The sequence below is a fragment of the Juglans regia genome, chromosome 15, assembly GCF_001411555.2.
Source record: "Juglans regia cultivar Chandler chromosome 15, Walnut 2.0, whole genome shotgun sequence".
NCBI classification, from domain to species: Eukaryota; Viridiplantae; Streptophyta; class Magnoliopsida; order Fagales; family Juglandaceae; genus Juglans; species Juglans regia.
In genome coordinates, this window is record NC_049915.1 from 17,724,208 (window position 1) to 17,748,962 (window position 24,755).

At 33.5% G+C, this 24,755-nt stretch overlaps 2 protein-coding genes across 2 annotated transcripts; one reads left to right on the forward strand and one right to left on the reverse strand.

The window, feature by feature from the left end:
* The first annotated feature begins 1,134 nt into the window (after positions 1-1,134).
* On the forward strand, positions 1,135-5,430 carry LOC108993157 (calmodulin). Its single transcript, XM_018967945.2, has 4 exons — positions 1,135-1,374; positions 3,979-4,136; positions 4,759-4,839; positions 5,021-5,430. The coding sequence occupies exons 1-4, from the start codon at positions 1,299-1,301 to the stop codon at positions 5,153-5,155; spliced, it is 450 nt and encodes a 149-aa protein (XP_018823490.1). The 5' UTR covers positions 1,135-1,298; the 3' UTR covers positions 5,156-5,430.
* Positions 5,431-9,629: 4,199 nt separating this feature from the next.
* On the reverse strand, positions 9,630-10,456 carry LOC108993100 (zinc-finger homeodomain protein 11-like). The gene has a single exon (XM_018967864.2). The coding sequence runs from the start codon at positions 10,331-10,333 to the stop codon at positions 9,755-9,757; it is 579 nt and encodes a 192-aa protein (XP_018823409.1). The 5' UTR covers positions 10,334-10,456; the 3' UTR covers positions 9,630-9,754.
* Positions 10,457-24,755: the final 14,299 nt, after the last annotated feature.

Genomic DNA, 24,755 nt, shown 5'->3' on the forward strand with positions numbered 1-24,755 from the left:
AATAATAATTTGTTTTATACTTTGGTCTATTTTTTTTACAAAAGGATTGTGCATGGCTTGTGTTTGGAGTTTGTATAAATTATTAATCTTCTAAAAAAGTAGACTACATGAAAGTGTAAAAAGAACTTGCTCGTTTTAGTGGGACTACTCTTTTTACAAAAGGTCTAAGCAAAATTTGTACTCTTTTGAAAAAAAAAAAAAAAAAAACCTCATAATCCCAGATGGACAATGCTAGGGTGCACACTAGATGTGCCATCGCAAATATGCATATCAGTGCAAATGGATTTTTTTTTTTTTTTTTTCAGAAAAATGATAATGACTTTCAAATATGCTCAATAAATGTGATTATTTATATATTTTTATTTTTATTTTTTTAATAATTAAAGAAATAACTATTAATGAATTTATATTTATATTTTAATTTTTTCTTAATGATTAAGAATGTTTAAAAATTTAAAAAAAAAAAAAATAATAATTTGCACTAGTTTGAATATTTGGAGTCCACATTTGGTGTGTGCACCCCTAACGTCCTTTCTTTTAAGCAGTTTTTAAATATTTTGAGACTTTGTTTGTTTTTTTAAATAAGATGAATTGATATATAAATACTTTAAGATCTAGTTTGGATTTATAAATGAGATGAGATAATTTTAAATAAAATATGAAAAATTAAAAAAAATATATTATTAGAATATTATTATTATTTTTGAATTTGAAAAAATTGAATTGAGATTTAAAAAAATTGAATTGTTTATTATATTTTGTGTGAAAATTTAATAAAGTTGTAATGATGAGATGAGATTAGATAAAACACTTTCTGAATCTAAATGAAATCTAAAGTTAAAAGTTAAATAAAATATTATTAAAATATTTTTTTAATATTATTTTTATTTTAAAATTTCAAAAAGTTGAATTGTTTATTTTATTTTATATAAAAATTTAAAAAAATTATAACGATAAAATGAGATGAACAGTAAAAAAATTTGTGAAGATGAGGCCTTAATCATTTAGAAAAAGTAAAAAAAAAATATAAATTCACTAATAATTACTTCTTTAACTGTAAAAAAAATCATTTCTTTAATTATTAAGAAAATAAAAAATATATATAAATAAACATTATTTGGAAGTTGTTCTAGCATTTTCCTTCCCAAAAATCACAAGTACGGACAGCGCGGATTTACGTGTAGATTACGGTCAACACCTCTACAAAAACCCGTCTCTCGGTCTTGATCATTCGTTCTTTTCTTATACACACACAAAGACCGGACACACAAAGACCGGACCAGACTTCTGATTTTGAGATGGCGGAGCAGCTCACGGAGGAGCAGATCGCTGAGTTCAAAGAAGCTTTCAGCCTCTTCGATAAGGATGGCGATGGTCTTCTCTCTCTCTCTCTCTCTCTCTCTCTCTCCGTTTCTTATCTCTTTCCATTTGCAAATCGAAGTCGTATTACAATACCAGAGGAGATCATGACTTACTTGGATCTTGTATATTTTCTTACGCTCTAGAACTTATTCCTTTTTTCTCCCTCCATCTCTCTTTTTAGTTTATAATTTTCCGGCTGTTTATTCGAAGAAAAATGCTACTTTCGCCGCTCAATTTGTGACCTCATTTTGATATATTATGTATTTTAATTTTTTTAAAATTTTTTTATTTACTTCATCGTTAAAGAAATGACTGTCGTTGTATAGATATTTTTTTTTATATTTGTTAAAAATATTTTAAAATAATAAAAAAATATGGATAAAAAAAATAAAAAATAAAAAATAAACTAATTTGGCCTAGCGGTCAAATGGTACTCACCGCTCTTATTTGAATGTATTGGACTCGTAGTCTTTGTTCTCTGACCATTGTTTATCATTCAACTCTCATCTTCATGTAATTTTTTTCAATTGTCTTGCGAAGTTTCTTACCTCGAGGAAACGAAACTCACATCTGTCTGTGGCTACACCTTTAGAATTGGCTAATTTTTCCCCAGTGCTGTTACTCATCATTCAAATTATGATGTGTTCTTGTCTTTTTCTGGACTTGTTTTCTGTAAGAATCTAATTTTGTTAATCTGTATTGAAAACTTTTTAATCTTGCTTCATACTCATCACTCATTCTATACCACACACCATCACTTAAATGTTAAGATTTTATTTGTAAGATTTAAATTTTAAAATTTATCTTCCAAATTAAATTATTTCAGTTGTGTGTAGTATAGAGGCTTTAGAATAACATTTTTGCTCATTCTTTTCCTACACATTTCCTAAAGACAATCTAAAATGTCATGTCTACAAAAATTATGAAACGGCTGCTACTTTTAATCTTGCTTTGTTTTTTAACGCCACCACATTTTGAAACGGCTGCTACTTTTTAGGCGACTTTTGAAGATTTCTATCATGTATTATAAAGTTGCTTCTTGACGGGGCTTTTCCTTGGGCGATTCAGTTTTAAAAAGCCAGAAGCTACTTTGCGTTTAGAAAAGAGTATTTCAGTTTTTTTTTTTTAATCAATTTTGGGAAGTAGCTTTTGCATTATAAATTGCTTTTAAGATGCAGCCCAAGCGTTGCCTTTTGGTTTTCAAGGGTGTTTCAGCTTTTAAATGGCTATTGAGAAGCAGCCGAAGTGTTGCTTCTTGGCTGGACTTTCCGAGTGTGTTTCATTTTAAAAAGCATAGCCGCTTCATAAAATTGGCCAATAGCTGAAACATCTTTTATTAACACGAAGTTATTTGGCTATTGAGAAACAGTCCAAGCATTGCTAAGGGTGATCTAGTTTAGAAAAGAAAATGCTACTCACATTTAGAAATCCAAATATTTTTATCTTTTTCATTAATTTGTGATGCCATTTTTAACCCCTAGGGGTTGGCTTAAGTGGCCTTGGTCTTGGTGGTATGCTCCCTCCAAGATCCAAGATTTGAATCCCATCGGGTGCAAACAATCTCTAGGGGCCATCAAACTGAGAGATTTTTTCCCTTAAATTACCACATGATACTTGCAGGAAACTCCTTACTAAGGGCCTGTGTACCCCCGGGATTAGTCAGGAAGTTGTTCCCGGACACCCAGTGCCAATTAAAAAAAAAAATTGTGATGCCATTTTTGAGAAGCAACCCTTTGTGAGGCTTTTGAAAAGCAGAAGCTGCTTGCATCAAATTTTCGTAAGCCAAAGATGGTTTAGATTTTCACCAATTTTCCTAAGCTACTTTGGAGGAGTAATCCAAGAATCAGAAACACTGGTTTTTGGTGGGCTTTTTCCATGGGTGCTTGAACATTTAAAAAGTAGAAGCTACTTGCAAATCTCCATGAGTAAACCAAGGACTTCTAGATTTTTGACAATTTTATAAAGCAGTCCAAGGTTTTACTCAGAGCTGCTGAGTTTTTTGCATTAGTTAAAAGCTGTACGCTTTACAAACTGGCCCCAAGGCTATTAGCCCACTGATGTTTTAGTATAGAACTTGAGACAAATCTTGCATCTATATAAACATGGAAATTCACCTGCTCTTGGTATAGGATATTGTTTACTTGTAAAAAAAAAAAGAATATTGTTTATTGAGATGTTACGTTTTGCATTATAATCACTTGTTCCTGAGTGTCTACTGTTATACCAATAGTGAATGACCATAAGATTGCTGAAAATAACGGATGGGAGCATCTGCCGATTTATATAAAAGAATATGTAGCGAGCCATTCCAAAAGGAGCACATGCAGGTCATTTGTGTTATAGTGTTGAGAATTGTGCAGATCCTTTTTGTCACAGGCTCTCTATCTTTTTCTTTTTCTTTCTTTTTTTCTGGCCTTGGCATCGTGATTGTAAAATTCCCCAGATTTCTCTGAAACATAAAAGGCCTCGAATAGATTTGTGACAGTGGGATATAAGGTATTTCTTCTCCCTTGTTGGGTGATTTCTCTTATCTAACACCTAGCATTTGAGTTGAAAAATGACATAAACGATAATTTTAAAAGAGGAGACCTTGGTTCTGATGATTTGCTTCTGTAGGCTGCATTACAACAAAAGAGTTGGGAACAGTCATGAGATCTTTGGGGCAAAATCCTACTGAAGCTGAACTGCAGGATATGATCAGTGAAGTTGATGCTGATCAAAATGGCACCATTGATTTCGCTGAGTTTCTAAATTTGATGGCACGGAAAATGAAGGTCAGCCAATTCTATTTATGTTAATGTTATACTGCTCATTTCAGAGACCACTTGACTCTTACTTTATGGTGCTTGCTACAATTTAATTCAGTTTCCCTTCCTGGGATGAGATTTCTGTGGTAAACTCACGATTGATGTCTTTCCAATCGATATGCTGCATTTTCATCTTATTTATCATCTGTCCATGTTTTGGTCAGTTGGTTAGCTGTGACTGGGAATTTTCTCCATAACTATCTTGTTTGAAATTTTAGAGTGGAAATGTAGATGCGATACTTGTTTCTATTTTTTATTTATCTGCCTATGCGTCAGACTATTGGTTGAAAATTACTTAGCTGATGCTAGATTTGTGAAATCCTATTAGTTTTATTCCTAAATAACGGCAACAACCTTTTATTGTCTGCTCAATTCAGCCCTTTATTTTGCTTTGCCATGCCAAACTCATTGAATATATGGAGCTAAAAAAATTCATATTGTACTCTGCCCGCTTGGGCGTATTTTCTAGCACATTTTCTTTTCCTTATTTTTGGATGTGAAAGAAATTTTTATTCGACTTTTTTCAAACTGTTGGTTTGTGTAATTAAAAACATACATGGTTGTATTCACTTTCCTTTTCTCCTTCAAGGATACTGATTCTGAGGAAGAACTCAAAGAGGCTTTCAAGGTGTTCGATAAGGATCAGAATGGCTATATTTCTGCTGCAGAGGTAATTAAAACATATTGGCTTCTCTCTCTGATGCTGTTTTCAACGTTGTATGGAGGAGGATTAGACATGATTAAAACAATTTTCGATTTGCGGTGTAACTGCTCCCTTTCAGCTATTGGTTCTATACTGCTTTTGAGATCTGTTTTCTAACTTAAGTGTTAATGGTTTTGTAATTTTTCAGCTTCGACATGTAATGACAAATCTTGGAGAAAAGCTGACAGATGAAGAAGTGGATGAGATGATACGCGAAGCAGATACAGACGGCGATGGTCAGGTGAACTACGAGGAATTTGTGAGGATGATGCTTGCAAAGTGATATGAGACAAGGTATGGATATGAGACACAAGTAGTTAATGTAGGACTACTGGTGGTATCTTGTGTAAGACTTTGTTGTATTGGCCATAAAGTAGTCGTTGGCATTGACGCAGATTGGTCAACCGTTATTGCTTGATTGAATGTTTGTTTTTCTAATATGATTGTATCCATTTCACTCTGTGGCATGATTTCTTTGGTAATGCTTCGAAAAATCAAGAAAAGAACGAAAATCAGAATATTAATAGCACCATTGACTGGTGTTTGTGTTTCTCTGCAGAAGTTTGGTGCCTATGGTTGTTAGAAATAGGATACCATAAGCTAATGCTATATTCAATCCTTTTCTAGTAGTGTTTGTTGAGCAGAGTGTCCATAAACTCTGCTTTTGAACTCACTTTCTTACTGTCTCACGAAAATTCACATGACAAAGTTGCTCGTCTTTAAAGGAATCTGCTGCCCTGTTTGGAATTAGCTACTGAATTTTAATGGGTTTAAATTGTGTTGGCCTATTCCTATAAGATTTGCATTATTTGATTGCAATATATTGCACTTTCATGTACCGATCACAAAGACTAATGCTATTTATTATCAATTTTACTATCATTTTCTCACCATCAAGCGGTATTAAATGATTGAAAATTTGTTATGTGTATATATATATATATCAATTTGAACCATTAATATGTTCATATTTGACCAATAAAATGGACAGATAATGAGAACAATGTGAATGACTTCTTAATTTAATTTACCGTTCATAGAATGTATTTAGGTGTTTTTTGGCATACCTCGTGTACACGGGTTATCTCTATTTCATTTTAATTTATAAAATTTATCTGTTACTTATAAAAAAAAAAAAGGGCAGGCAGGTAGGTCCACATGACCCTCACATGTCATTTTGTAACATAAAATTATGTAAGGGTCCTTATCATTCCCTATCAGTTCTAATAGCGCGCATTATGGCACCTAATTAGTCATTTTAAGCCACTTTTTTATTTTTTATTTCCTTTTAGAAAAAAGAGGCTGAGATAACTAGGATTCGATCCTAGATAATCGCATTGAAAGAGGGGGGGAATTAAATGTCATCATTGCTCCGGCATAGGTCAAGGTGTTTTTATATTTTCTTTTGTTTCAAGAACATGCATGCATAACAAATATTGAAACAAAAGAATATCATCACTATAAACTATTTAGAAAAATTAATTCTTTAACTCTTTTGAAGATTTTATTCATCCCATCTTTGAAAGACTTAAGAAGCTGCAATATTAATATCAAATGGTGTCACGCTCGAATAATATATATATATATATATATATATTATGGAACTAGATTTCATTTTATTTAATGAATTGAAATTATAGTTGTGACTTATTAATACAAGAAAAATCTAGACTACAAGCCAAACTAACACAATCTGCTCTAGGACACCCCCACACATTTTTTTGTGATGGATATTATCTTAACTTTCAAAAAACTATCTCCTAACAGAGATGAACGCTTTGTAAAATAGAATTAAACGCCCCCTCTTCCAAAGAAGAGAAGTACTATCTTCATCCTCCCAAGAGAATGATTACTATCTTTCCGATTCCTCCCAAAGGAGGAACGAGACTCTCCTGCTATTGGACACCAAGTCCAATAGTTTATTTCTTTTTATTATTAAGAAAACAAACACCAAAATTAAAAATACATCAAAAATAAAACACTGAGGAAAAAACACTGCGCTTAGGGCTACATCTCATTCCTCTCCCGCCGCCCCCTTATTCTTCTTCTTCTTTTTTTTTTTTTTTTTGCTGCTTTCTCATGCGTTGCTTTCGCCCATGGCCCCCTCCCCCAACACCTCAACCGCCACTTGTTTCCTCCACCGGCTTCGAGTTGCCCCCTCCACCGCTCCTCGCTCACCCACTCGCTATCCATGCCCACCCTTTCCGGGTGGCTCCGATATGTTCAGGCAGAAACAAAGGACGCGCAGGCGGCCGACGCCACTTCTCCGATCTGCTCGGGCGAAACGAAACGCCGTGGGTTTGTTCCAGATCCGTGTTCTCCAGTAGCTGGTTTCCACTGTGGGATTGGGTGCATGCCGGATAGGGATCTGAATCCCATATAAGTGTTCCTCCATTATTAGACCTAAAAAAACACAACAAAAACAAAACCAAACACAAGCTTGACAAAAGAGAGGAAAAGAAGTGTTTTTAACTGAGTGAAAGACTGGACAAGAGGGAGGTCAGGCTCCCACCCCCCTCAAGCTAGGTTCAGGATTGAAGTGTTTTTAGAGAGAAGTTAGAGCTTCTCTCTCTAAGATTTTTGGTTCTGGGTACTTGATCCTATCCTCACGCTCCAATAATAATTAATGTTCTTCAAGAGTGTCAAAAACTGTTAAAACTTTAGAGTACTCTTAATGTAAAATTATGTTAACTATATTTTTCAAAACCCCTAACTTATTGTGTACGTGTGTGTATATATATATTCATCTTATTCATTCGACGTTCATTGATCGAGCTTTATACATATCTAATTCTGTTATTGCTTGTCTATACAAGTATTATTCAATTTAAAATTGTGATCTTATAAACACGGAGAACTTGCATGGAAAAGTAACACAGAAGGCAACATTTAAATACTGTTTATGTATTATTCATGTCCGTGGCTTAAGCAATTTCTTCTATATCAATTAGCTATCGATTATCTTCCCCCTTGAAGATGTAACTCGATTCTCTTTCTCCCCTTTAGACAAAGGTTATGATGTCCTTTGAAAAAATAGCTATAATCATTTTACACTAATAAATGTCATTTATCATATTTAGAACCATTTAAACCACAAATGCAAATTTGCTTCCTCTTTCTTCTTTGATGTTGTGCCAAGTAGAGGCTTTGGTGACTATAGTTGAATATCAAGGATTGTGTGATTGTGCCTGTTTTATATTGTATTTAATAGATTTAAGAGGGCAAGAAGCACTTCTAGACTTAAAACTTAAAAGTACCTTTTGTTAGGTAAATTTTACAAAAAGTAATTTTAGACCAAAACTTCAATTTGATACATTTTAAAAAGGGTAATAGGAGAACTTATATATATATGGTGTGTGATTTTCAAGCATATTGAAGCATTTTTTTTTTAAATTTTACCAAACAAGCATAACAACTATCTATAAAAGCACTTCAAATATTATATGTTTATTAAACTTAAAACAACTTTTCAAAACTAAAAGTTTCACAAAGTTTTAGTCTTTAGAGACAAAATTAGCATATAGAATTACCCAAAATGTAGTATTAGAGTAGATATCTAGTTCATGTTTCTTTGAAGAGAAATAATATTTACAATCGTGGAATGCGTAAGCATGCGCAATCTTTTTATAAAAAGTGAGTAAATACGAAATTCACACGAAAAAAAACTAATTTTTTTAATAGTAGACTACAGTACTATTTTTTAAAACGATTACACGGCGCTTGCATATTCTATGACTGTATGTAGCATTACTTTTCATTAAAACATACACGACTACTCTTATATATAATAAGCCATGACAATGTCTTTTCAATCACTTGTACAATGCATATTGTCTTGGATGCTTTCAATAAGTTAATGCTGCTAGCTAGTATAGTAATGATATACATACATATATACATATATATATATATATATATATATATGTCCAAAATGGTATTTTGCCCCATTTCACTCAGCCAAGTCTTTCAAATATTACAAGTCAATTATTGAACAAACAAAGTCAGATGTCTTCAACTCCATCATGGATAAATTTGACCTCATCATGACTAGTTGAAAAATAGCATTCCACGAGTAGTACATTTTAAGTGTGTATATATATATATATACATACATAAATAGAAAGACGGTTACGAGAAATTTAAAATTCAAATCAGATTGAAATCTCCAAATTAAAAAAAAAAAAAAATCCTAATATTTTTTATGAAGTGGCATTTTGAAAACCCTAATGGACACAAGTGTTTAATTAGCTAGCCCACCAAAAATACTCCGTCTAATTTCCTTCATGTCATATTGACTCGTCTATTATATATACAAGACTTATATATTTTTGGGCTTGGAAACGTACTGTTTAAAATTGTGGAAAAGAAGGAAAAGAACTAACACATAGCGCCTGCATCGATCTTAGAAGATGAGGAAAAGTTACATTAACCAAACATACTAAATTATTACTAAGAAAACAAAAATGATGGATTAATTAAGAATACATGAATAAAAATTAAACAAAACATGAATATCTTACATTCAAATTGACACAAACTTTTTCACTATTAAAACTGATTATGGTAATCTACTTAATAAATTATTGTCGTTTTGATAATTTCTCATCTCATCATCACGAAGATAGGAAGAAGATAATAATAGATATTTTATTTTATTTTTATCAATTTTAACAGTCAGATCTAAGCCGAATGTGAAAATTAAATTGCTATTTTAATAATTTGAGAGTGCAAATTAACAAAAAAAAAAAAAGGTAATATTAATTTAAGGGTGAAAGTATATATATTCCCCTAAAATCAAATAGAATAAAATAAAAATAAAATTATTCACTTAAACTTCTTTCCCACTAGTACGTCTGTCGACCCCGGAGGAGCACTAGTAGTTCTACTGGGTAAGGGATGAGGCATTGCCTGTAGATGCGGAAGACGAGGAGGAAGCGTTTTTGTGGTTATGCATCCACACTTTGAAGACCTGCCTGCTCACCCCAACTCCCCTGCAGAACCTCTCAATCTCATCGTCCAGATCCTTTCTCTGCAGTTTCCACTCCAACTTCTCTGCAAAAGCCAGCATCTTCTCCTTCTGATCCTGTGTAAACTTGGTCCTGAACCTCTTCTTGCTGAAGTTTCTCTCTGCAGCTTCACCCGACTCCACCATCACCGCCTGCCGTCCGCCGCCGGTGTAATCCATGAGCTCGGCCGTGGTTTCTGGGACTTCTCGGCCACCGCGGCTGCTATAGCTCGCTCCTCCTCCTCTCACATGGGTGGGTACGTACGTGACCTTCCGGTGGAAGTTGCGGTGACAGCCGCATGCTGCGCATTGTAGGCAGCCTGGAGAGGAGTCGTCGAGGGTGAACTCTCCACAGCCGTCTGTGGCATAGCTACCGAGGCTGGCTGCATGGTTTCTCAGACACTCTCTGTATACATCGTTTGCGTTCTCTGTCTCCATCTCCATCTCCATCTCCATCTCACTCTCTCTGCGTCTCTCTCTCTCTCTCTCTCTCTCTGTATTCTCTTCTCTTGTTTTGATGCTATATAATGGGTGTACAGGAGGGCTTGAAATTACAATGATGCTCCTTTGTGGCTAGGATGTATGAAACCATGCCCACGCTTGTCGCTTCTTTACTCTTTTTTTTTTTGTTTTTTTTTTCTACATTTGTGCTGTGTAACATCATGGTTGGTTCTTCTCACTAAGCCAAGTTGGAGTAAGTTTTACATCATGCCAAAGTCTTTTTACACTTTACACAGAACGGAACAATATTATTGCATCTAGGGCAGTTTTTTCTAGTCATGTGAAGGTAGACTCTTGACAAGCTATAGGACCATGCACTTCATTCTTAATTAATTTGTATAAATATTATCAATGGTAATTAATTAACTCGATGTGGGATCGAAGGAGGATCTAAATATTAATCCCGTGCCATATTCTTTTATTTCTCATTTGGCTAGTTTTACAAATCTTTTATTGAATTAGCACTACAAGAAAACTGCTTATTTGTAATCAGTTATTTTTAAATGACTATTTTCTACTAAAATGAGTATGTTTTTGTCACAAATAATTATTCTCATCATAAATAATCTGTCATAAATGTTCGTTTTTCTTTTAGTGTAGATTTGGGCTACTCGGTCTAGTTCATGTTGAAATTGGACTCATTAGACGTACAATATGTTATCTTTTGAGTTCTGTTATGTGACACTTGTATGTCACATGATATCGGCAAACGAATCAAATTCTAATAGAAATCAGACCCAAGCCAAACCCCATGCATTTTTATAATTTGAGAGCTGCTACATAGCATCCACTGTAGTGGGTGCACACAATGCACTCACTACGTGGATGCTTATGGTCCATGTAATTTTTTTTTTTCACCAGACGGATTCTCCCGTCTCTCTCATCTCGACGCTTTCTCTCTCATCAGATCTCTCTCATCCTCTCTCTCTCCTCGACTTTCTCTCTCATCTCGGGCTCTCTCTCTCTCCTCGACTCTCTCTCTCATCGTTTCTCTCTCTCATCTCCGCTCTCTCTCTCATCTCGAGCTCTCTCTCTCATCTCGGTCTCTCTCATCGTCACTCTCTCTCTCTCATCTCGGGCTCTCTCTCTCTCTCATCTCCGCTCTCTCTCTCTCATCTCGAGCTCTCTCTCTCATCTCGGTCTCTCTCATCGTCTCTCTCTCTCTCTCTCATCTCTCGCTCGTTCTCTCTCTCATCTCTGCTCTCGCTCTCTCTCTCATCTCCGCTTTCTCTCTCTCGTCTCTCATCTCTGCTCTCGCTCTCTCTCTCTCGTTCTCTCTCTCATCTCTGCTCTCTCTCTCTCGTTTTCCCTCTCAAACATGTGTATATTTTGATACCTAATGTGTGCAAAATTGACTTCAATAAACAGTGGCTTCTGTATATAATATTTCTTATAATTTATGTGTATATATAACAACTTGGAATATCTCACAATTAGTGATGAGAGCAATCTTATTGTAATAACCAAATTCAAATTCAAGTTTTGGCTAATATGACATGAATTTGTCTTATCTATTCTATTCACATCTAATCAATCCTCACATTGGATTATTCATATATTATTTATATAATAATAAAATAATATTAATTTTTATTTTTTAGAATTTAAAATAAACTGCTGCAATCAAACCATCATGGTAGGAAGTAAGGAAGAAAACATTTTTTATTCCTTTTGGTCATGCTAGAATAACTATCAAATTTGACCTGCAATACTAACTTACTATAGCAAAAATTCATCCCCTTTTAAATTTGCATAATTCAATGCAACACATTGTGAGACTCTATTAGCCAAACACCCTATTGGATTTGCATTTGCATAATCCAATAAGAGTGCTCTAACAATATATAGTGTTAAATTGTAACTAAAGAAGCCTTATTAATATTTAAATAGCATTATCCATTAGCCATACAAAATATATATACTTTTTTTTTTTCTCAAACATATAGCAGGAAGATTTAGAAGCGATGATCTTCCCTAGAAGATAGGTAATATATTCTCATCATCACATATGTATTTAAATACCATTCCATTATTTGATCACATAGACTTTTGAAATCAACTTTTCATCTCCTATAGCTAGTGTGGAAATCCTCGATCCATATAGACTTTTAAAATCTACTAATTTCCTTATAGCTATGATTGTTTGACATAAAGAATAAACAAATTATGAATGGATCTCATCTTTCTTATGGCGGCAGATCAGGCATGCAGTAGTCAAAGTAGTATATATGTGGCTAATCCTAGCTAGCTAGCTAGCATCCCCTCACATGGCCTGTATTTATCAACTTTGAAGGATCGAGAATTAGATGAGCTTTCTACAAAGGGAATATATATAGTTGGATTGTCTCTTTGGTCCATGAACCCTATATAGATGCATGCAACGACAGAAAAATAATAAAATTCAAGATAAAACACATCAGCAATGTTTCTCTCATTACAGAATCCATAGTCCGTAATCCAAAGCAAACACTGGTTTCCAATGTCCAATGAAATCATCAGCTCAAGCTATTTCAGTGGGCCCGAGAACCCGGGGGGGTGGTTTTGCTTAAAACTCACGTCGGGAATTCTGAAAAACAAAAAAAAGTCGTCGGGAATTTCATAATTTAAACACATGCGGCCCAGTCCTCCTTTTTTTGTACTTTTGCATTTGCCTCAGAAGACGTATTCTCTGCTAAATCACATGTACTACTGCAATTCATACGTACAGTCCTGCTGCTGCTGCTGCTGCTATGTTGCATATATACAAATCACTTTTGCATTTGTTGCATGTAATGTAACCTAGCTAGTGCTGTTTGCACGAAGTTTCCTAGCTAGCTAGCTCGCTTGTGATGAAGAACAGAAATCAAGAATCTCATTAATTCTTTGAATCCTGAATTATATTAATCATGGATTATACAGTAATAAATTAGTATGCTTTCCACGTTTTTGGTCCAAATACAGATGAATCTTCTTGTTGAATTATATACCTGCATCTGGGTAAGAGATTAAACCCGAGTTTTCGAAGATTCAAAGTATACATATAATACGTAACCCGGATTTAATACGAAAAAGATAGCGAAAGCAATCTCATATAAGAGAAATTCTTACTCTTTATTATGATTTCAAAGAACTCCAATTATATTTCTTTTAAGTGGGTATAATCAATATGAAGATGGGAGGGAGCTGTGATCAATTATATTATATGCTGACTATGTAAAGGACAAGATAATTTATGGTGACAAAAGGTGTGAGCTGGACAGGGATGGGTGTGAGCATGATGGATGATGGAGTGGAAGAGCGCGAGCGTGTGAAACTACTGATCATGAGTGGGCCTGGGAAATTCTACTGGGGAGGAGGGGGCAATTGCAAAGCTTTAAGTTTCTTTTTGAAAATTTTGATGTGGTATTCAGCTTTTTGATGTGTCGGAATAATAATGTTACTGTTGTCTTTTTGAAGCAAGCATTGCTTTGTTTCCTTTTTCTCCACCACTCTCTCAGTGTCTTGTCATTGCAAAACATGACATTTTGTGTACAGTTGAAAGACTCTGCAAAAGTAGAACAGTGACGAGAGCTGAGTTAAGGCTGCAACTCTCTCTGCCTGCCTGCCTCCCTCCCAGCTCCCTCCCTCGTGAGGGTAGTGTGGTGGGGTTACTGATCAGATGCTCCTAACTTAGGCAAATAGACAAATTTGCTTTACATGAGTCTCCAACTCATGGCCCCCACGCCCCCCACCCGAGAGGCAGGAGAGAACTCCACCGATCCCTTCATTGTTCCTCATTTTTGTGCTTTTTTTCACCCAATTTTTTATGATCTCCTTCTCCCCGTCCCCGGACCCCTACCAATTCATCGGCCAGCTTCTTCCCTAGCCTCCATGGTGATTTTCTTTTTCGTTTTTTCTTTTAGATCTGTATAGTATATATGCAACACCAAATATCTTCATGTCATGTATATATATATCCCAACTTCTTACCATTTTTTTCTGCTATAGTCTTACCAGTTTTGTGGTCTCATCTATCGATGCGTGAAAGTCACGTGTTGCCCATCAAACAGAGCTAGCGTTCTTGATGGTTTTCTTTTTTAACTCTCATCTCCATTTTGCTAGATCAGTACTGAATTTCAGCAACCATCATGATCAACAGTAGTCAACTGAAATACATAGTTGATCATATGGAATATTGCAGTCGCGTGGTGATCGATCTATGCATATGATTCTTCAATTTGAGAGGACTTTTGTTATTTTTTTTTAAATTAATCTTTTAAAAATATTCATGTTTTTTTTTTTTTAATTTTTAGTATTATTATTTTAATTTATCATCTTTTATGTTCTACGTACACTTTTTTTTTTTTTTTTATCAATTTTCTAATATTTTAATTTTTTTTATCAAGGGTATTTATCTGAAATTCTTGATAGAGGGTGTACATTATTAGTTTTTTAGTATTTCAAGGGGTGATTGTCGAAATTGATAATTTGGTCGGAAAAAAAATTATTTTTCTTATAATTAATTACATGTTGTGCACGCGCACTACAAGAAAACTGTTTATTTGTGGTCAGTTAATTCTAACAAAATGACTATTTACAGTTAAAATGAGTCTGTTTTAATTATAAATAATCTTTTTATCGCAATTAAATTGTCACAAAAGTTCGTTTTTCTTATACTATCATATATATATATATATATATTGAAGAAATTAAATAATAAATATTCTCGAATGGTAAGTAAGTAATTGGCCGCTAGCTTACAGATCGAATTGCACGATCCTTCTTCTTTAATTCCTTTCAAGGGAAAAGATTTTAATTTAATCATTGAATTCATTGACTTTCCCGTGGAGAGGATTACATAGTACCCAAAATTGCATAAAATACTGTTAACTTTTAAATCTGGGGTACGCACGTAGTAAAGGGTAAAAAGAAAAAGTTGAATTGTAGTTAATTATAAAGCCTTAAATCCTTCCTTTACAATTATTACGACTTGGTGAAAAGAAGTAATATTTTTCATGAAGGAGATTACTAATTAATTTTAATTCAAACACACCATAATTATAAATTATTAGTTATTTGTAAAAATGGAACTAAAAATAAGGCCGTATAATTAATTCAATATATATATATATATATATATGGATATTACGCGTGTCATGTGATCTCACTTGGAAAAATTGATTTATGAGAAAAATTAAACTTGTGATCGATGAAGATTATTATTATATGAGCTGATGATCAGGATAAATATGTTTAGTAGGCAAGGAAAGAGCTAGGTGAGGCTACTAAAGACCATGGTCACGTGAGTCTCACGTGACAGAGTGCGATTAAAGGGCTAAACTATACCAAATGCACCATATCATGGGTTCATTGATAAAGTCAACCACCCATATCCTTCTACTATCGGGATTAGTCCATAAAGATAAACTCTAAAAGGGCGTTACCAACATGGAATCCTAACTAATTGTATTTCAATGGTATACGGATCTCTAAAGATAAGATTAAGGGTGCGTTTGGATGTTGAGTTGAGTTGAGTTGAGATGATAAAATATTATTAGAATATTATTTTTTAATATTATTATTATTTTGTGATTTGAAAAAATTGAATTGTTTATTATATTTTGTATTGAAATTTGAAAAAGTTGTAATGATGAGTTGAGATGATATTACGAAGCAAACGAAGCCTACGCATGATGTCTGCACCAGATGGCCGGGCACCATCAACAGTTGAATTATACTTTAGAAGATAACATATCAAATTGGGCACTGAGAGTCCTGCTCAAGGAGAGGTTTCATCATAGTGGACTTCCTCCATCCACCCTTATAAATAGCCTACAAGGCGCGTGCATTCATAGATTCATTAGTGATAGTAAAAATATAACTTCTTGCTAACTTAAGTAGTATTGAAGGCATCCTCTCCGAATTTTATCTTTTTGGTTGTAGGAAATTAGAGCATGCCATAGACATACTTGAAAGTCGCTTGATCAACAAGACCCTCAATATTCTGCGCGCCTCCTTAATATTAATTGTTTTGTGACGAAAATTATATTTATAATTAAAACAGACTCATTTTAACTGGAAATAATAATTTTGTTAGAAATAACTTGTCACAAATAAGTATGATTATTTACAGAGAAATGATTATTTCCAGCTAAAATGAGTTTGTTTTAGTTACAAATATCATTTTCGTTGCAAAAAATATCACAAATATCTGTTTTTCTTATAATGAATTTGATTTTTTTGCCTTCTTTTATATTTATTTATTTATTTTATAGATTAATATTGCAACCTCATCATGCTTTGAGGACTACACCAAAGTGGTCGTTCGATTATATATTATAAGCAGGGATCCAGTTCATTTGCATATTTTATGCTCGATCGATCTTAATCATATATTAAGGGCTTTATTTAATTAATTGCATATATATGATAGATGAACAAAAAGTCTAATTGCTACCGTAAAGTAATTGTAAGAAAATTATAAGAGTATTATAAGAAAAATGTTTATTTGTAACTAATTATTTTAATAGAAAACTATCATTTTTTTTTATGAAAATGAGTCAATTCTCATCATAAATAGTGATTTTTATTATAAATAACTCGTCACAAGCTAAACATGCAAGATTGTGATGGTAGTTTAGCTCCAAAACGCAAGTTTAAGCTGGCTGACGAAAGCATTTCACTTTCAGTCAATTTAAGTCTAGAATCTTTATAAATAAATATATAGTGTCTCGTTTTTATTTTAATTGTTTGTTGTTATTACTGACCCATGCTCTTAATTGCATGTGTACACGTGTTTTAAGTACATCATAGATGTGTTTCATGCACCGAACCTACCTCGTTTTAGACAATTCCCACATGGAACAAGCTGCTCAATATTTAACTGAACTAAGTACTTCCACAACCAGATCATAGATTAAGATCTAAGATTACTGATTCTCAGCATAAGATTTAGACAACTAGATGATCAAGTACTACGTGCCATTGTTTTGTTTTATGTTTTTTCTCAAAACTATATATGTGCGACTGTACGTTGCTGCAGGCCAGCCAGGAAACCAGGGAGAGGCATGCAGCAAGCAGCCCTGATTTTATTTTTATTTGATCGTGTTTTGTACTGACTGGTTCAGAAGATATATACCGTTGAAGGAGAAAGAAAGCTGTCCTTTGCTGATCATCGGACAGAACAGGGACATAGCTTGGCTGGAAAATCCACGGTTGTCTGTAGACTTTGTTACAGAATCAAACACCAAACTGGCATTGTGTAGGATGAACACTGAACCGTTTTGGTAAGCTGACCTTCACAGCCGCAATATATACGTTAATTAGATTGATATAATCTTATTTATTACTGTAATTAGATTCTTTATGCAAGTATTCATTGGATTTGGGCATTTTAGGACCTCAGCCGAAAGCTCTGAGAGAGAGAGAGAGAGAGAGTTGCTGTCATAAATAAATTGTGTACTCACCTATGATCTGTCAGGTGCATGCATGATGACATGATCTTTACTGCCCAATAGACTTTTTCATCTTTTTCTATCGATTTAGGCTCTATTTAATGAAGATCATGGAATCTGTAAATCAACACATGATGATAGAGAGTGTTCGGAAAATGTGTTAGGTTTGGCGTCAAAAACCGGGCAATATTGCAGGAGAAGAGCTAGCTTTCCCTGCAAAGAGATCTAAGGTTGCTGTACCGGCAGTAAGACAGGCCAGTCGTTTGTTAATGTTGGCAATGTATTTTTAACATGAAATCTTCGATTTTTTATTCAAGATATTAAATAATAATAGTTAAAAAATACTAGGACCTCCGATCAGTTTGATAAAAAATCTGACCTGACTATGAGAAAATGATCACCTTAACAACTTTACCTCTGAATGTCTCCGATGGCTGAAAATCCAATTATGTTATAGGTGAGAACCCTTAATCCCTTAGTGCTATTTATAGACTCTGGCCATCATGAAATCTAGAGATATTCGTGCATGTCCCACTATAATTAAAATAGAGGTATTCGTGTCCCACTATGACTCATTAACTAGTGATAATATTTAAACTAGTCTAAACCCATTAGGATGAGTGTGTGGGATATAGAGTTTTAATAAAACTCTTACATTCTCTCACTTGGCTCATACGCTTATAAAATAACTTTTTTATTTCAAAGGTTTATTACAGGAAATTAACTATATTGTGCACGTTCATTTCCAGAAAACTTTCCTAGCTCAAAATACATTACATGAGTTTCATAATATCAATGTCAAATTCATGATGGTCATCTGTTATATAATCAAAAAATTTCCTTCCATATACCACAACACTAGCTAGTAATTTAATTTAACACGATCTTTAATTGAGACAATTAAGGCTAATACTGTAGTGCCTTGGGGTTCTAATTCATGTTTATTTTAGAAATTATCTTGTCATCATTCATCCACACCATTCAATGTACATATAAAGTGGACAGACAAGAAAACATAAACAAATATAATAGATATCTTTCAATGTCAAGTAACAAAATATTGAGCATATCAATGATCTCTTTAACATGTTCACATCATAGATAAAGACATAAGACCCGTCCATCTTTTCAACAAGTTCTTTAAAATATAATCATTAATACAATATTGATATGGACATATTTGATTCTGTACTTTCTCCTTAACACTTATGCATTTAATTTTTTTTTAAATACTCATCATTCAGAGAAAAATACTTTGAGGAATTCTTGCCATACATTATTAGCGGCTTGCCGATAAATTAGTCGACAATTCCAAGTCCTAAGATAAATTTTCTCAGTCATATATCATACATTAATGTGGTCTCAAAGTATACCACAAACTCAGCCTCTATTGCACGTGAAGCAGTAAGAGATTTATCTCATACTTTTCCATAAAATAACTGCACTAGATAGCTAAATACATAACCAATAGTGTAATTTCTATTATTAGAGCAATTCCACAAAATAGAGTCTGAATATCTAGTTACCTTATGAGTATTAGTTTAAAGGTAACAATATAATCTTGAATTTCTTGCAAATAACTTTACACTTTTTTCATAACTTTTAAGTCAAACATCATTAGGTTACTTTGACAACAACCAAATATGTTAACTATAAAACTGATGTTCAGCTGTATACAAGTTTGTGTAATTATCAAATTCCTTATAACTATCATATACATAATTTCTTTAACAACCTAATCAGTTCGAGAATACTGTAAAATACTCAACATGTCACATTTCATTTTTAAAGCATCCATTGGCCAAAAATTCTATATGCAAAATCTTTCAAAACTCTATACAAATATACTGAGACAATCCTAACAGTATTCGTCTTGGTATTAAAATTCAATCCCAATTATGAAGGATGTCTCATTCATAAATTTATTTTCAATTTTTTTAGAGACATAACTTTAATATCATACTACAAATCGTGATCTATACCTGCCAAAATGTCATATACATCCATGACCGTAAATATAAATAGAGAAATGCTAGTACTCCCACCATTGGCCCCTCTCGCTTAACGTGGAATGGCCACGTGGTATGAATATTAAATATTAAAAAAAAAAATTAGTCGTTTCAAAATCTTTCTTCAAAATCGACATCGTCCAAAAGGCCTTCTTCAAAATCCCATATCCTAACCAACCCTTCCACATCGTCCACATCCCAGATCGTCCACATCCTCCAAAAGGCAAGCCATCCTAGTTCCTTCTTCAAAATCGTCTTTCCTCAACATCGTAGAAGGCTTCCCATCATTCTCTCCTCCACATCGTCTCCTCCACCTCAGCGGGATCATTGTCTTCTCCACATTGTCTCATCCATATCATCTTTCCTCCACATATACTTTTGGGGTTGTGATTTCTGAATGCATTTCTACTTGATTTATTTTTTGCGTTATTATTATTAAAAAATTGGGTCTTGAGCTCAAATGCCCTATCTGGTTTGTACTTCTTTATTTTTTTTTCTATTGCTTTTTGTGTGTGTTTGGTTTTCGAATGAAAGAAATGACTTTTGATCTGTTTTTATTTTTTTCACAAATTGGACTTAATTTAATTTGTGTTCTGGGTTTTCGTTTTTGAGTTGAATTCCATGTAGTTCCTGCATACCCAGCTCAACACAGGTTAAATCAGAGTGCCCTATCTGTAAAGCTCACTATTTTAACAAAGATATGTGATAAATATTGGGTACCTCTAGTCTTTATTGCTTTCTTTGAACAAAATAATTTTTACTAATACTTGGAAGAAAAAATTTTGTACTAATACATTATGGTTGAACAATACCTCCGACTCCATTGCTTTTTTTTTTTTTTGTAGGAATGCTCCACTGCTTTTAAGCATACTTGTTTGTGGGTGAGAATACCACAAGAGAATTAAGATATTCTCCATACAAAACCAAGTAGAGGCATGCTAGATCTCTATTTTTTCCTTTTTCCAATTAGTATATTTTACTTTAGTAAGAGAACTACTCTTAGCTATTATCTATCTCTTTGTCTCTTTGTTGGCTTATAGCTTTTTATAATTGATCTTGTAGATTCCAGGAGGGCTTTGGAGCGATTCCAGGAGGGCTTCGGAGCAATTCCAGGCTTCCTTTTATACTGGTAATTGTAGTAAGGAACCATCTGACATTGTCCAGAGGGATAAATCATGCAGTGGATAGTTAATCTTTCCATGATTGGCTAATAGGCGAGATCAAGTTCCATTGAATTTTAATAATTCTATTGGAAATGGGTTTGGCATGAATGACAAATTTGAGAAATACAGTACTCCCATAGAGGATAAAAGAGGAGTCAAATTTAACGATGCATTGAGTACAAATCCACCACCATTGAGTTCACAAATGGAGCTTGAGAGCCTTGAAGAGCAAAAGGTTGTGGAAAAATAAATGAATAAGGTGTCTCAGTCATTACCAGACACCCCTCCTTTGTTTGGTGATACTAAGGGCTCAGGTGATGAAAGATTTTATCGGGATAGTGTGCATGTATTGTATTAAGAGTTGTAGATTTGATAATGATTTTGTCACTTATATTTTATTGTTTTATGGTATTGACCTTGTAGTATTTAGGGAGAGTGTAATCAATTCCAACAAATACATATTCGCATAGCAATACTTTAGATTTTTTCCCATTATGTTTTGTTGAAGCGTGTTTTGTGCTACTACAATTTTTAGCTAGTATTGTGGCAAATAGATGCAGCGTGTGATTTTGAATTTAGTATTGGAAAAATTTACTTTTCATCCAAAACAACCATCTATTTCTCAATTTAGTACTGGAAAATTTAAACCTACAAATATTTTATAGGCATGGAAAATCTAGAGGGAGGGGGATCGATACCATTACATGAAAAAAAAAAAAAAACCCAAAAGCATTTTTTCAATCGAGCATGATATGAATTAATACTATTGCAAAATCACTAATAATTTACAGAAAAAGTGATTGTCATTACAAAAAGTGATCATAATTTACAAAAAAGTGATAGTCATTACAAAAAGTGATCATCTTCAATCAAGATATATTCATCTCCACCAAAAAATTGACATCTCCATCAACAATGAAAATCCCAAATAATAGTCATTACAAAAACTACTTTAACAATTTCCACAAAAAAATATCCAACTCCACCAAAACTACATCATTTATAATTGAATGTGTACATCATCGTCTTGGTCCACTAGATGCAATCAAGAAGGTTGTGCGAAAGAGTTGAGACAGTAGTAAGATTAAACACAAAATTATAATTATTGGAAGGGCAAAAAATATGGTTAAAAGAAACAACACTTTTAAGATATGTTATACTGTAATGTAGTTTGGATTACCTGTGAGAGAGAAGTAGTTGAGCCAATTCCAAAATAAGCCATAGTGTGGTCAGGTGCATACTGTGGGCATAAAATGAAAAATAAATCTGTTAAAACAACCCCCCAATGTAGTTGTGCAGGTGTAGTTGGATTACCTGTGGCGAAGGCATAGTCGGTCCAATACCAAAATAAACCGAGCCAAGTGTATGCTGTGGATATGCTGGGCATTGGAACACAGTTCATAGAAACTCATTCTTTAACTGCAACTCATGGTCCACGTATATTTGATAGTAAAAATCTGGATTTTTACTCGGCATATCTTGGAAGTAATTACATAGAACTTCAGCACCTCCAACCCCGAGGCGAAGCTGACGTGCTTTGTCAATATTATAGAAGTATTTTTCATCGACATAATTTATGTCTCTGTTTTAGGTTAAATTTATAAATATATTTTGATCATTTCCCATGCACCATAATCAATACCATTTACACCTCTATATTTACTTGCACCAGAACTCTTCCTGCATGCATCTCTACATATTACATATATATATATATATATATTGAATAAATACATTTGCCACCAATTGAATTACAATTTGCAAGAAAAATAAGAGTTGGTTCATCTTGATATTAAGGAATCAAGAATGTCAATTTCCCAAACGTGCACAAGCATATATAGAAAAGTAAACTAAGATTGCAGAGAACAATAGAAACAAACAACAAAGTCAATTTATCCAAACAAGATAATCAAAAGCTAGTCCTTCCAACTTCCAAAAACTCATTATGCTATTTAAAATCTATTTTGCATGCAATCTTTCACCTTACTGCTACCTCTTTGTGCTCATAAATGAGTTAATGGCATGGAGAAGACCATATGCCTACCTACCCAAAAAACTAGAGAGAGAGAGAAAGAGAGAGACTACTTGCTTAAGTAGAATATGTGGAATGATGAATCATGGTTTTGTAAAACCAGGGTCCACACAATTGATACAAGCTATTCCAAACTGTTTTCTTAATAGTTCAATCCACTTTTTATTTTGCATGCATCTGCACACAGCCCTAAGGAATCGAGTGACCCAAATTGGTGGGGGCTAAAACAAATACAAAGAACATCATAAAAAAGATCTGGAAATCACCAGCAAATTATTAAATTGAACCCAGTATATAGTCAAATCCGACAAGATAATCACATACATAAAACCCTAATGTAAGACGAAATGATGGAATGTTAATGGAAATACCCACATAAAAAATAAATGGGGAACCTCAAGCTCATGGTAACTATGGATGCCAAAAATGGAGCGGCAGACTGCAGCTGCGTGCTGGAAGACGGCTGCGCTTGGAGGCTGATGTTGGACTAGGAAACTCACACGAAGACAGTTGCCTCTGGAGGCCTTTTTGTTTATGTTCCTTTCCTTTTTTTTAAAAAAATATAATTACACGTGGCATGCCACGTAGAGCGGGATGGGCGAGTGGTGACTGTAGAAGTACTCATACAAATATACTCCTACTGACCTTCAGGTATATACATTAACAATAAATATTTTTCTTAAATCCAAAAACAATATTGATATTGTCAAATCTCAGATACCATTTTTTTAAAAATCTTTTATCTTTTCTAAGTAGTACTTTTATTCATTTCTTATAAATTTCTAACCTTCACTTTACAATTATTTTCACATCCATTTTATGTAACTCTAAATCATGATGAGTTACTAATGTTATAATGATCCTGAATGAGTCATTTCACATTTATTAGAAAATATCTCTTTCTGATCAATACTCATTTTTTAGTAAAATCCTTTATTTCAAGTCTAACTTTATATCATTAAACATTGCCTTTAAAGTCATGGTTTTGTCTCTAAGACCCATTTAGATTCGACTATTTCTAATTTTAGACAATTAGACGAAATTACAAGCTTTACATTGATTTACTATTTCAATCAATTTTTTATGCATCGATCTTTTACATAATAATTTCTTTCTATAACTTATGAAAACACATGTAAATTCTTATTTGTTTCTATGTCAAATTCAAAATTTGAAAATTCACCACGTAGTCTAACCAAATAATAAATCAAGAAGATTACATGAGATTACCTGTTCTGATGTCTCAATGGCCAATTTTTCAGCGGTGTTTCTCTAATTTGGTTGTTGTTCCATGTTATCAAAAAAATAAATTACAAGCATTTTCAAAGTACAAAAATGCACTTCACGACAATCACATCTCTAGCTTTTAAGCTCTCACTGATTTTGCCAACCTTAAGGAATTTGACATTTTAATTTTCTAAAAATTCAAACTATAAATAGAAACAATACAGCCTAAATCGTTTGAATCTCTCAACTAATGAACAATGATAATATACCCATAACTATTATAGGACTCAACTTTCTTTCATTTAGCTTATAAAGTATTACTTTAACTTGACTATCCATACATGTACATGTATATGCCTTAAATCAATCCATAACTAAAAAATAAGTCATTAAGACTACATTACTAAGAACACGATATAAGGTTTACACTATTATTTTCAAGAAACTAACGAAATAAGTCTGGATTATGGCCCAACTCTTAATATTTTTCATGACACTATTTCAATCCAATTTGGTGATTTTTACCTTTCTACC

What these genes read in the sequence shown, in the direction of transcription:
- LOC108993157 (XM_018967945.2), top strand. Translation starts at nt 1,299, where the DNA reads ATGGCGGAGCAGCTCACGGAGGAGCAGATCGCTGAGTTCAAAGAAGCT. An exon ending in TGATGGCACGGAAAATGAAG is followed by an intron (nt 4,137 to 4,758) that starts GTCAGCCAATTC and finishes TTCTCCTTCAAG; the next exon opens with GATACTGATTCTGAGGAAGA. An exon ending in GCTATATTTCTGCTGCAGAG is followed by an intron (nt 4,840 to 5,020) that starts GTAATTAAAACA and finishes GTAATTTTTCAG; the next exon opens with CTTCGACATGTAATGACAAA.
- LOC108993100 (XM_018967864.2), bottom strand. Translation starts at nt 10,333, where the DNA reads ATGGAGATGGAGATGGAGATGGAGACAGAGAACGCAAACGATGTATAC.